Raw genomic sequence first — 14560 nt, 5'->3', positions numbered from 1 at the left:
AGGATGCTTCTTCATTAAGATGAATATTCAAAAATATACTTAGCTTTCTTCTCTCTACTCTTTCCTTTGTAGATCTATGTGATTTATGTAATTAGATGTCTTCGCGAGAGAGATGTGGGATTTCGAGTGGAGTTCTCAATCCAATTAGATACCTCATGTATGGTGCTTTTTTTGGCAATGCTCTTTAATTCTTGGACTCCAACAAGGTTATAATATGTCAAAAACTATGTTGTGCACAATGCAAATGTATAAATCAATTAGATAATTTGCATCTAAAGACTTTTTTTTTTTTGAGAAAAGGGCACAAAATAGTAAACTCTAGGTGTAAATCACCCACATGCACACTCTTTTCAACATCAAAACAACAAGAAAGAGATGATATGTTCAAGATGTTGCAAAAGATTCACTATTTGTGCTCTATTATGCAATTCAAGATTTCCTATTCACTTCATTGAATCTAATGAAGTACTCCGGGCTTCTCGACCTAACCTTGCCAACAATCAGTCTGCATGAATCAACAAAATGGATTTATATGCCTTGAGCATCTTCACTACTTCATGCATGCTTGGTCGAAGGTGTGGATCATCTGCCACACATCGCAAGGCCAGTTGCAACACCAAAGTCATCCCCACTTGATCCAAGCTATAAGCCCATGCACACCCTGTGAATGCAGAAGATGATGATGAATTAGATGATTGAAATGATGAATTAGATGAATTAGAAGGTTAGACACTTCCTCTTGGGTATAGTCCTTTTTTAATCGTGGCGTTGAGGTCATTGATCCACTCACGCATGGATTACCGCAATATACCTTTGGTTTTACCACGGTTGAGACTGCAATGATATCTAAAGAGGTGCAGTTGACCTTTGATACTACTAGCCTCTACTTAGGTCTACTAGTATGTATATGTATCTACGTGTTTATGTGTTAATATAATTGTGTACGTATTTATAGATGAGTGAGTAGGGTGGAAAGCTTAATCTTATATTGCTCTTCGTAATGTAGATGTCAGATGAAAGACTAACTGGTGAGGAGCAGCCAGCTGGCTCTTCTTTTGGTTGGTTCACATCTCAGGTGGGCTCCTACCCAGGGTGGACATCGCGTCCAGTGGACCCGAGTCTTGAGTCGATGAGAACAAGCAAAGAAATAAAGAATGTTTCTACGTAGTGTCATAGGTTTTTTTTTGTTATTTGCAGACATGCCCATCCTACACCTACCCTTTTCAGGTTCCTCCACCGGTAGTAGATCCTGACATATAGCGGGCTATCTCTTTACGAGAGCAGTACCTCCATTCGACGGAGGATTTGTTTAGCCGTTACACTCCGCAGCACCTTGCGACCTACGGCATTTCTCCGCGGACTACACCATGGAGGAGTCAGGGAGGGACTCCTTACCTACAGAGCCTCGCACCGACGGAACCTCCCTCTACTCTCCCTTCCTATCATCCTACTCCCCTTGCATCGCATGGTCCTACTCCCATGCCATCACAAGGTCCTACGCCACTCCTTTCCACTCCTGCTTCGCCAAAACATCGTCGATGGACTTCCTTTGGCAGTGCGCGTCGACGCTCATCTCAGGGCAACGAGCGTCGTGAGAGACAAAGCGGCGGCGGATCTTCTAGTTTCGCTTGTTTCGGTAGTGGCGGGGGAACAGAGTCCCCACTTTCAGAGCGTGCCGCCCCTGATGTAGAGGACGAGGATACTGACGCACCCATGCCAGACACGCATGGGCGCTACTACAGGGTTAGATATGGCGGGGAGGTGGATTTCGGCACAGCACAGGACAGGGCATTTCGACGCCATCTACAAATTCTTATACATTTAACGTATAAAAACTGTTTTATAAAGTTTAGAGACCAACTGTCCGATCATGCACGTTACATTGAGGACGCTCTATTAACTAGATTTCCAAACGCCCCCGATCAACGTTTTTCACAACAATGGTTGGAGGGCTACATAAAGACATTTTTAAAAAACAAGCAGTCCAGTGTGCGGCGCGCAGCAGCCAACCAGGTCAGAGATCTAGACAAGAGTTACCGCGGTGGCAACATGGCAGATGCGGAGTGAGAGTGGATAATTCAAGAGAAGAGCGATCAAGTTGCGACGGCCTCATCATACAAACAACAACGTGCGACTCGCACAAAACAAACTCCCACACAGTATGGCTCATGAGGCAAGGGAGCTTGGAAAGATAAATATGTAAGATTAATTGAATTATAACGTCGATCGGTGATTATAAAGATTGTAGTTGATGATTTGGTATTGTTATTGCTAAGTTAAGAAAATATCAATTTCTCTCGACCAACCAGAGAGATGGTCAAGTATTAGGAGCGACATACAGAATTTGATACTTGGTAATGGTTGTTTGAAAACAACTACACCTCTCGCGAGCAATTCGACGCGACGGTTGGAACACTACAAGCGGTAAGTTTAAACAAGTAATTTTGTAACAATTGTTTTGAACTGTTAATAATTGTTTAATTTAATTTGGATTTATGTAGTCAAAGTGATCCAACATACGTGCCTCTGGACGACGACGAGATAAAGGAGGATTAAATAGAAAAATGTTTTGTCAAAACTTTCGTAAAATCCCAATGTGGCACAATGTATATACAACTATTTACTTTTTATTGTAACTTTTTTAAACAGTTGATCTTCTACAATTTTTAATTGTCAAAATAAAGTAAATTCAATTTCAGTTCTTTGATGTTTTTTATACTCTTCCAAAAAACAATTGATGTTTCATTGTTTTATGCAGGTCAAAAATAAAAGTGCTTATTTGGACCACCCAAAATTGGATAGCCCAAATGAGCACTTTTATTTTTGAATTGACGTGTAACGGTAATAAGCGCGGTAATAAAAGTGACAGGTCGTGATAATAGCAACGGGTATATTATCGCGACTATTATTACGCTTATTGTTGAGAAACCACTACTGCGTGCATAGCCACAATTATTGCTGTCCCCATAATTTTCTCTCCTTTTTTCTGTTTTTTTTTCGCGACAATGTTAGCAATTATAAACAACTCCTCTTATAGTTTCTTCTTGATACAATCTCACTCAATGATTGTTTGCATATGTACAATTTTGTAGTGCTTATGTTTATGGTTTATGGTTATGTTTATGATATGGCACAGATGTTATAGTTAAAGTTTGACAATCAAGTTAAGGTTATGGTTTTCCTATGATGGTATGACAATCATGTGATGGTTATGGTTATGATTGTGCAATGATGGTATGGCTATTATGGTTATGGTATAACAAACAAGTTATGGTATGGCAAACGAGTTATGTTTATGATTTTATAATTTTCGACTCATATTTTAATTATGGTTATAAAATTTTTATACCATTATGTCATGATCAAGCTTTTGATTCCGTGGTTATGTTATTCTTATAATTTTGCTAATTGCCATACACTCGCTCAAGTTTGGCGTCAACTTATAGGTGGAGTGCGATTGCATGTGCACTTTTCTTTTGGAAAGAAAGGGTTGTTTTCTTTTGCTGCAATACATGCAATATCAATTCCCAGCTCTCTCTGCTCAAAAAAAATTGCGGGTTTGGTCGTTGATACAAAGTATGATACAAGCATCGGTATAAACTTCGGAAGATACATTGGAATATCCTTTACAATTACCGACGCTTATTTCTAAGCTGATTCCGACGCAAAGTATATCGATGCTTGTACCGACGACGCAAAATCGACGTCTTTTCGAGACCTATTTCAACACTTTTTAGTTTTAAAACTAACTTTATCTCGTCAATATCTGCACGGATTTTAGCGCGACGTGTTGTAGTGACAAGAATGCTCTAATGTACTTGCAATTATCTTAAAGCAATATAACAAAGGACTTTGATAATCAAGGATGCTCCTTCATTAAGGATGAATATTCAAAAATATACTTAGCTTTCTTCTCTCCACTCTTTCCTTTGTAGGTCTATGTGATTTATGTAATTAGATGTCTTCGCGAGAGAGATGTGGGATTTCGAGTGGAGTTCTCGATCCAATTAGATACCTCATGTATGGTGCTTTTTTTGGCAATGCTCTTTAATTCTTGGACTCCAACGAGGTTATAATATGTAAAAAACTGTGTTGTGCACAATGCAAATGTATAAATCAATTAGATAATTTGCATCTAAAGACTTTTTTTTTTTGAGAAAAGGGCACAAAATAGTAAACTCCAGGTATAAATCACCCACATGCACACTCTTTTCAACATCAAAACAACAAGTAAGAGATGATATGTTCAAGATGTTGCAAAAGATTCACTATTTGTGCTCTATTATGCAATTCAAGATTTCCTATTCACTCCGGGCTCCTTGCCAACAATCAGTCTGCATGAATCAACAAAATGGATTTATATGCCTTGAGCATCTTCACTACTTCAGGCATGCTTGGTCGGAGGTGTGGATCATCTGCCACACATCGCAAGGCCAGTTGCAACACCAAAGTCATCCCCACTTGATCCAAGCTATAAGCACGTGCACACACTGTGAATGCAGCAGATGATGAATTAGATGATTGAAATGCAAGCAGCTTAATCCATGCAGGAGTTGCAGCTGTGGCTGAGAATGAGGAACAAGCTGAGGGAGAATCAAAATTAGTAGGAGGCGGCAGCTCATGCACATGTTCAGGTGCCATAGAGGCAAAATCTCGATCAGATTGCCTTTGTTCCAGATTAATTTGGTCGGCGTGAGCTGATCCCCATAGTGTTTCACCATGACATAGAATGGACGAGTCCAGCATTTGCAGAATGTTTTCCTCCGTAAGTGCCATGGACCGTGCCCACTTCACTATATCCATGCCCTCTCCATACTCTGCACTTAGTGCTTTGCGCCCGGTAACCAGCTCCAGCAGTACAACACCATAGCTGTACACATCGCTCTTCTCGTTCACCCGCAAAGTGTGCCCATATTCTGCATACAAAACACATCAATATAAAATAGTATTAGAGGCTGATCGTGCAACAACTCTACAAGCAAATTCTAGCATGCCAAATTAGGAAGTTTGACATTGCAGACATCCGGCAGAACAGAGAAACAAAGTTGGTAATAGGTATACCTGGTGCTAAGTAGCCACATGTGCCGGCGATGCACGAAAAGGATTGGGGCATTGTTGGGCCTTGCTGCAGTGGCCGGGCAAGGCCAAAGTCAGCAAGCTTGGCTTCGCATCTGTTGTCCATTAGAATGTTATTGGGCTTCACATCTCGATGCAATATGGGTGGGTAGCAATCATGATGCAGATAGGCAAGCCCCTCAGCTGCTCCTAAAGCGATTTTAAACCTAGTTTCCCAAGTATCCTTGACAAGGGTTGAGCTTCCGTCTATAAGCTGGCCAAGGCTTCCATTTGGCATATAATCATACAGAAGAAGATATGTGCGGCCATTCGAGCACCAACCAAGCAGCTTGACAATGTGCCGATGGCTAACCTTCCCTAAAATGTCTAGCTCTTTCCAGCTCTTTCCTGATCCCACTGCCGCAGGTATGCGCTTGACAGCAATGACCCGACCACAAGGCATGATACCTCTGTAAACAGCACCCCCCGACCCTCCTTGCCCAACTATGTTGTCATCTTCCAAGCATTGCAGTATGTCCTGCATTGTGAACTGCAGCTTCTCAAACTTCACAAACCTCCACATTATGGCTGGCCGTGCCTTTCTAAAGCGACTTACAGGCGGACATTCGATGATCGCTTGATATATATCCGATAATATACAAGGACCATCTATACAAAGCCAGAAAAGCCACACTAGTACAAATAAAACGCAGCCCAATCCCACTCCAGCTCCTGCTGCAAACAGGAACATTCTGGCAGGGCTTATACAACTCTGACTACTTCCTATGACCCTTTCATCTGAAGACTGATGTGTACTACTCCTTAGACCTTTGGTGCAAGAGTTGGAATTCAGAAGCTCATGGGCTTCTTGGACGGGATATACCAGATAAGCATTACCACGCAGAGAGCTTTCATTGAAGGGCCCTCCTGTTGGGGCATTCCCTGAGAAATTATTGTATGAGAGGTCAATAGACATGACCCATGTCATCCTTTGCAGAGACAACGGTATGGGACCACTAAGATGGTTCCTGGAAAGGTTGAATTGAGAGAGCCGCGAACAAAGGGCAATGGAGGCAGGAAGGGAGCCGGTTAGCAGGTTGGTACTGAGATCAAGAGAGCTCAGGTGAAGTGAAAGATGGCCTATTTCTAAAGGAATGCTGCCTGAAATGCCATTCACGGAGAGATCAAGCTCTTCGAGGCTAGACAAATTTGCAATTGCAGGGGGTAATGAACCAGTCAGGCGATTACTGGCCAAGTTAAGAGATCTGAGCTTGCACGGACAGGGTATGATGCTTGGTAGAGCAAGGCCTTGCAAGCTGTTTGAATTCAACTCTAACATGTCAAGATTGGGTAATGCCAGAAGCCGCGGAGGTATGGTTCCCTGAAGCTGGTTGTGCCCCATGCGGATCCTGACTAGAGGGGTACACATGGAAAGGCTGGGTGGAATCTCTCCAGACAACTGATTGCTCATCAGAAGCAGCCATTTAAGCTTCTGCCCTGCACAAATACTTGGAGGGATGGGGCCTGTCAAGCTATTGAAGCACAAATCCACTTGGCGGAGCTGCAAGCTCTCGAGTCCTAGACTCTGAGGTATCTGTCCTGAAAAGTTATTGTTGAAGAGTTTGAGAACCTGAAGCTTGGGCAGATTGCCTATGCAAGCAGGAATGGCTCCACTCATAGAGTTGTAAAGTAAGCTCAGCAGCTCGAGATTTGTGAGGTTACAAAGAGTATGAGGGATGACACCCGAAATGCTATTTCTGGAAAGATCTAACGATTTGAGAGCCGATAGGTTGCCGAACTGCGGAGGGACCGGACCTTGCAGATTGTTATTCTGCAAGAACAAGGTGTCAAGGTTGGAGAGGGAGGAGAGAGTAGATGGAATAGCGCCACTCAGCTTGCAAGATTGCAAGTCAAGAATCATCAGGTTGTTGAGCAGTCCAAGCTCTGCTGGAATCACCCCGCTAAGAGCATTGTACCCCATGTAGAGATGCCGCAGCTGCCTCAAACGGCCCAGTGTCATAGGAATGCGGCCTCTCAGATTGTTGTCACCTACATTCAAATACTCTGCATTCACAAGATTGCCGTAGGAAGGTGGGATGGTGCCTTCAAAGAAATTGGCACCCAAGTGCAGGTGCCTCATCCTGGCAAGCACGCCGACTTCCGCCGGCAACGCACCTGTGAAGTTGTTACCCGAGGCATCAAGGACCTCCAGGAAGACTAAGCGAGAAAAGTTGCTGGGGAAGGGACCCACAAAGGCGTTGTTGGAAATGTTGAGATATCGGAGAAGACTGAGGTGAGTAACTTGGGAAGGGAGCCTCCCGGAAAGCTGGGTGCAGGCAAGGACAAGAGACACCATGTTGGGAAGGCGGCCAACTGCAGGTGAGAGTGTACCAGAGAGGTTCGTGCCAGAGATGTTGAGTGCAACCACGGTGGAGCCGTCAAAGCTGCAGGTAACCCCACTCCAGTGGCAAGGACGGGTATCTTGGTCACTCGTCCAGTCGGACAAGGGGCCCATATCACTGCTGTTGGGCTCATTAAGGTGCTCCGCCATAGCCACCTGCTTGATCAAGAGCAGGGCCTCCGTTTCTGCTTGCAGAGATGCGAAACATACTGATGTGCTCAAGCAGGCAATGCTCCAAACGAGAACAAAAGAAAACCAGGCAGGCGCCATGAAATTGGCAATTAATTAGCAGTGATATATCTCTCCTGAAGAGGTCGAGACTTGAAACAGTAAAAACTTGGGCGGCATGTGCACGTCGAGGATGGAGGCTCTTTCTTCTGTCATGCCTGCAGAAACCCTAGATCGCAGCTGCACCATTAACGATCTTCTCACAGACACATCGACGTCCCCTCCAATCCCTGCATATGCCAGACAGCGGAGAAAGACAGAATCGCAACGTGTGGACACGGACCTCTATGTGGCATTCATGGATATCGCAAGCAAATTCGTTCATGTCCTGCAAGTTCCGATTCTTCGATGCACACATATGTTTTCTTCTCCTGCCAGGCTGCCTGGCGGCTTGGGCCTCGAGTCTAATGAGCATCTCCTCCATTGCCATAAATGCTGACGAGATTTGAGGGAGAATGTTAGGCTTTAGCGGCAGATTTCACAAATTCACTCACGAGTCACAGCCCACAGACACTCATTAGAAGAAGTGCAATATACAATCCCACCGCCCGTAGGCACCAATTGAATGCATCTACACAATGAAAGCAAGACTCGAGAATGAAGTGATGCTAGCTCTGACCCAGATCCACACACAAATGGCCCCGCTCAGCCTGGTGACTAAATGGCAGAGGGGTCTTAAATGACCCCCAGCCATGGGATCGACGGCACACGATTGAGGGCTGCGATCTCGAGGAGATCCCGAAAATTGGGCAGCCGGTCGAGGGCCGGGGATTCGAACTCGGACAGGCGGTGTAGCAGCCTGATGGACTGACGAGGGGCACATATGCATTTCGTTGAAATGTGTGGGTGTTCTCATTTATTTATGCTTGTTTGAGTTTACACACTAAATCTTCGATCTTACAAAATGTGTCCGAGTTTACCTTAATAAAAATTAGAGGACGCCCGACGTCTCTGCTTTTGTGTGTGTACTTCTCCTCTGTGGATCCCATGGCTGCAGCTTGGGGGTCATTTAAGACCCCGTGTTCTTTAATCCTGGGGCCCCCTCAGGACTAAGTAACACACAACATTTAATGACGGATGATGAGGGTATCCACGATTGCCAAGTCCATGCACGAAAATCACTGCAATCGCAGCCGCACGCGTCACATCAAAACTAAACCTGGGCAGAAATATACCCTCTAAACTCGAGCAGAGCATGTTGAGTTACCATAAAGGATCATAAAAATGGGTTGGGTTACATCATGTGTGCGCACGTGAAGTAGTTAGCCTATGTGTCTCAAAGCTTGGGGCATGAAATTGTGGGTTCAAAACCAATTGGGCAAGCCCCTCGATTGCTTTGATTGTTGTGCTGCCCAGGTTTAGCGTGCCTCAATTTTTGTGTTGGCTAGGTTTAGTGTGCCTCGGGATAGATTTAGTACGGCTCAAGATCACGTCATCCACGTCCCAGTCGTCGATCCCCTCACCCCCCCAATTAAATATTGTGTGTCACTTAGTCACGAGGAATGGCCCTCATGCCCCAATCCTTGGCGTTCTCACGCATTCTTAGTCTTGAAACAAGATGGCCTAGCCACTACACTAACATAGGGTCTTAATAACCCCAAGGCGGTGGGATCACAACTGTAGTTCTTTTGTGTGAATCTCGAGGAGGACGAGCGATTGAAAATAAATCAATGCATTCCCCACGCCAGAGACTCAAACCCATGACCTCATGCTTAGCAATCCGACACTCTAACCACGTGCCCGCATGGGATTGCTTGTTCCCAAAGCCATTCGCCTCCCTCATAAAGTTTAACTCGGATAGGGGGAAAAATAAACATGAACAAAAAAAGTAAACACGGACAAATCGAGCAGCATATGAGCTTTGTGGGAAACGTGCTTCACTTAAACGTTGTTGATCCCACTGCCTCATGCACTTCATTTAAGATCCCGTGTCAAATAGTGGTGAGGATTGCTTAGAGACTAAGTAACACATCGCATTTAAGAGGGGGAGGTGAGGCAATTACCGGCAAGGGAGACACACACACAGATGAAATGAAATGTTATTCAACGTCTTCAAAAGTCCAAAATGACCTATGAGACCAAACTGATACAATCTTGGTGGATCTAATCCAATCTCTAGGTACAAAAATACAAATGAAGTGAAATAAAGTGAAAGACTAAAATCATAATCATCATCTGTACCCAAGGATGCATTGGTCGCTGAAGAGCTTCGTCAATGTTCACCTCTATAAATAGTCGTACTTGATGTCTCCCATGTCGTGCTAGAATAGTCTTGATCCTCTGATGGAGCCTCTGACAATGTCGTGGTGGCCCTCATAGATGTCGGTGTCTAGCTCTCCCACGCTCAGTGGCTATGTCAACTAACATACCGTTGGTATAAGTTTGCTATGATGTCTACTATGAAGCATGCTCATCTTGTTGTTGAGTCCTTGCTTAAAGAAGTCAGTAATCTCCCTATATGAATGTTTCGCATTGCTGATCTCCTCAAGAGACTCTCCCTATGTGTGCGTAGCTCTAGCAAAAACAACCCAGGGCATCTCTGATCCTAATATCTCATGACTCTAGCCAATGGTCCAAACCCCTCTTTGAATAGACAATGAAAGTAGCCTCGTATCTCATAGTATACAAGACAATGACAAATGGTGATGTAACTCTATCTCTAGCTCTAATGACACAACTCGCATATCCTAGCCTCTGCTAGTACTCTCCTAAATCTACCAGTCTCAATCTCTAGCTGATGCAATGATGTGTGCATCTGACCAATAGCACATCGCATCCCATAGGATAAATGAGTGTCCATGTAGGCCGGTCTAATCACATATCCATCTTTTGTTAGTTGGAGAAGATGCTCTCTATAGAAAGCCATCTTCGTAGCCAACTCCTCTGTCGGTTGTATCCATGTGCCCCTGGTATCTAGCTATCAAAACTTGAGGTATGAGTCTAGTGATCTCTGTCAGTGTGAGAGATAGGGAGGGTGCATCCAAGGAGTACTTCAACGGAATCGGTCTATCAATGTTGAAGCCATGTAACTGGAACCATGATGTCAGCTTCCCATAACATCGTGATGTGTCCCCTTGTAGTGCTAGTTGTCGAGAGGACTCAAGGGCTAGCCAAGCATATATGTCTCTCGAGAGGTCCCATAAATTATGCATGAAGGATACTGATCTAGTAAGGGTCTCTAGCACGAGAGGGGGGGCAGCTAGCTTGGCTCAAATAATCTCATGTGGAACTGAGGCCTTAGTCCAAATCATTTGAGAGAGCATAGAGACTAGAGGCCTATCCATACATCTCCATCCATCATTGCTACCCGATCTACCATGGTGGTCCACCAAGGGTCCCCAAATCTGAATCCCATAAAGCATACCTGCAGTAACTAGATTGTCAAAAAGCCACAGCTTTGTTCGAGGTTCTTGAAACTGAACCTGCAAACACATGTTCTCCAATCGTTTCAATGTAGCAGGGACAGGCACCATGTGCCAATAGAAAACAACATACTAAACAACTTTAAGCCCTTCAAATAACAATTCAATTGAAAGAGATGCACGACACATGATGGGGAGTGCGGAGTTCCACCCCAAGAGAGGACTCGCCCCAAATGCTAGTGCCCTTTTTAGTATTTCTTTATTGTTCCTCATTCGCAAAGTACAACAATCGGTACTCCAATCCCTACAACTTCACACTAAAGTGTGCCAAAGAATGAGCCTATGGCACATATTTAAAAACCCTTGGCCATGAAAAACAATTACATGAAAATCTTTAAACTCAAAACATCTGGCCTCAAAAATTGGTGCTAAAAACTGCCCAGCAAAAATCACAATAAATTATACAAGTGCCACGTCAGCACAGTCAATGCAAAATCCAAAAATTTGTACAGTATGCCACGTCATCATGTTAGTGCAAAATTTGGGCATCGGTACTAGCTTGCAACATCATCAATTGCTATGCAATAACGTGTGTGTGTGTGTGTGTGTGTGTGTGTGTGTGTGTGTGTGTGTGTGTGTGTGTGTGTGGTCTTGCTTTATTTAATCCCTCTAGGTCCCTTGGGCCCCATCGAACAGGGTCCTGCAAGTTGGTAAAATTTATTCTGCTACTTCTTCTAGAGTTTACGCTCCTCGGCAAAGATTTGCAGGTTGGCTCCATTCTTCAGTGGCTTGACAGATTAGAAATTTGCGACACTGAAGGCTACATAATCTCTCACCAATCTAGTTTGTTCTACTCTCCTCAATAAAAACACCGATCCATTGAAGACTACCCCAAGATAGGTGTATGCATCTGTATACTCCACCGTCTTCTAGTCATATGTAAAAGTGGGTGCTAAAATCCAATGTGGTGTGGTGTTAAACACCATAACCTTGGTTTTACCTAGGTTGACAAACAGTCCACTATCGTGGGCAAATGTGTGAAAAGCATCTAAATGACATTGCATCCCCTCCAGGAAGAAAAATCAACATTTAGCAATAGTTGGATCCATGCCCCTGCCAATTTTTCTCCTCTATCATCATACCTCTCAATGTACAATTAGCAACCTCATTCACATTCATGCCAAATAATGTAGGAGATAGCGGGCAGCCTTGTTTCACCCCAATAGAGGAGTGAACCAAAACAAAAATCCCCTCTGGAGTGTGTACATTCCCCACCACTAAATTGTATAGAACCATGATTCCCCAAATCAACTCTTTGGGTACCCCCATCTATTGTAGTCTGTGCATCAATCTAGCTATGGGCACTCTATCAAAGGCTTTGTGGAAATCCACAAAGCAACAATAGAGACGTCTCCCACATGATCTCCCGTTTTCAATACTGGCTCTGAGCGTTAGAATATGATCAAGAGTAGAGAAAACTCTCGTGAAACCCGCCTCTCCTGTTGCCTGTACACCCTCTCTCTCTGCCCATCTTCTCGAGTGCTTCTCAAGGATGGTTGCGTACAACAGTTCCAATGTGTGTCCAATCATGATAGTGCGGCTTCTCCCAGGCTCCGTAGGATCCCCTAACTTGAAGATAGGTACAATAGTGGAAAAAATCCAAGTATCAAGTAGGCCCTCGCACATGGCATGGTTAAACATCACTGCTAGAAGCTCATGAAGCATATCTTTGGCATGTATAAATAAATTGCTCTGCTACCAGTCCATCAGGATCATATACTCTCTTGGTCTTCATCCCATCAATGGATTTCTTTACCATCTCTATGGTAAAGAAAGCACATGTGTGTGGGCATGGCTCTGGAAAATTTGGAAGAGATGGCTTCCCCAAGACTGTGTAGAGGGATGACTAGTGGGGGAGAGTTCTCATGGAAGAATTTCCATGCCTTGCCTAAATCCTAGTAAAAAACAATTGATATAAATCTCGCTCTAGTCGAGCTAGAAATGCCCTCTTCTTCTGTCATACCAAAATCGAGCTAGAAATGCCCTCTTCTTTTGTCATACCAAACGCCAAGAAGAAATTCATGACTACCTATGAGTAATGACTCCTAGAATTACCTCCCTTTGAAGTCAGGCTCTGGTCTCTCTACACTCATCATCATACCAGCTATTTAGGGGTATGCTCCGAGATGGTCATCACTTCCTAGGCTCAGTGTGTGTGTATGCCTTTGTTGTTGCATCCTATAGTGTCTTTGTCAATGTATATGTGAGCTCCCCTAGAGGTTTCCCCGGATCCTCTTGACATAAGCATCTACATTTAGCTTCATTGATCCATTACACTTCTGTACCGCCATTTTAAGGCTGGTCCCATAGGTCTCACACCATCATGCCGTGTTTTTTTCCAACATCACTACCCTCCCTTCCCTATAGGAAGAAATTTTACCTTTCTCCCTTGCCGCCTTCATCTATGGCGTTAGCTCTTGCATGTGTGCTACCTGTGTTAGAGTGAGATCATCACCCAAAAATATCCGAGTTTGCTTGATTGGTGGTCTCTTCTTCACAAAAGTCCTTCTTGTCTTCTAGTGTAGGGAAACATAGTTGTGATCACATATCCATCCTCCGTTAATTGGAGAAGATGCTCTCTATAGAAATCCATCTTTGTGTTCAATTACTCCCCTGTTGGCTATATCCATGTGATTTTGGTATCTACCTGAATCAGAACCTAATGTATGACTCTAGTGATCTTTGTCTATGTGAGAGATAGGTAGGGGGAATGCAAGGACATTGTTCATGAGAACATCAAGAGATGTGGGTACATGCAGAGAGCCCCAATCTAGAATCATGCAATCCCTATTTGAATGTCTAAGTGCACAAACCCAGGTCTACCCCTTGCTAACCATCAGCAATCCCACAGGGAGATGGATCCAATGGTGCATCAAAACATCCCCAGGGGTGCCTCTTTGTGAGGAGTTACCATGGCAACATTCCATTTATGCAATCAAAAGAAAATACAACATCAACAAGGGTGTGGGGGGTCCTTGATAGGGTTGGTTGAGACCCCATTGGGTTTCGTTCTCCTCTTCTCTCTCTCTTAAGCTTTCTCCCTCTACACATCTCTATTGCTCTCTCATTCCCTCTCTTTATGGAAAGTAAGAGGAACCATCATTTATACTAAAAGAAGTCATTGAAGCAAGGAAAGAACTAATGATTTGTGGAAGTTTAAAGTATCTCTCTTTTTTTTTATAAGAGACAAACCATCTTTAGAGAAGATCTTTGGATCATTTTACCTTTGATTAAAACCTAAAAAATTGGTATTTAATTACAAAGATATAATATTTCCATAAACTTTAATCTAATTATCTTTTGTTAATTTATGCATGTAGTCTCCCTTCTCACCGAGTCCAATGATGTACCTCTACGACCTCGAGACCTTCTCCAATCCCAACACCCTCTCGATCAGGGTCACACGTGCCTTCCATGACCTCACTAGGACCCGATTCTAATCAGTAGGGACAGT

The 14560-nt window shown here is 43.8% G+C and overlaps 1 protein-coding gene across 1 annotated transcript; it reads right to left on the bottom strand.

The window, feature by feature from the left end:
- Positions 1–4264: 4264 nt before the first annotated feature.
- Positions 4265–8297, bottom strand: LOC147449777 (uncharacterized). The gene is made up of 2 exons (XM_086522694.1): positions 5062–8297; positions 4265–4916 (listed from the first exon to the last, which is right to left on the bottom strand). The coding sequence occupies exons 1-2, from the start codon at positions 7724–7726 to the stop codon at positions 4330–4332; spliced, it is 3252 nt and encodes a 1083-aa protein (XP_086378820.1). The 5' UTR covers positions 7727–8297; the 3' UTR covers positions 4265–4329.
- Positions 8298–14560: the final 6263 nt, after the last annotated feature.

The sequence above is a fragment of the Adiantum capillus-veneris genome, chromosome 10 (genome assembly GCF_014529385.1).
Source record: "Adiantum capillus-veneris isolate H3 chromosome 10, ASM1452938v2, whole genome shotgun sequence".
Lineage (NCBI taxonomy): Eukaryota > Viridiplantae > Streptophyta > Polypodiopsida > Polypodiales > Pteridaceae > Adiantum > Adiantum capillus-veneris.
This window is presented reverse-complemented; position numbering and strand designations above follow the sequence as displayed.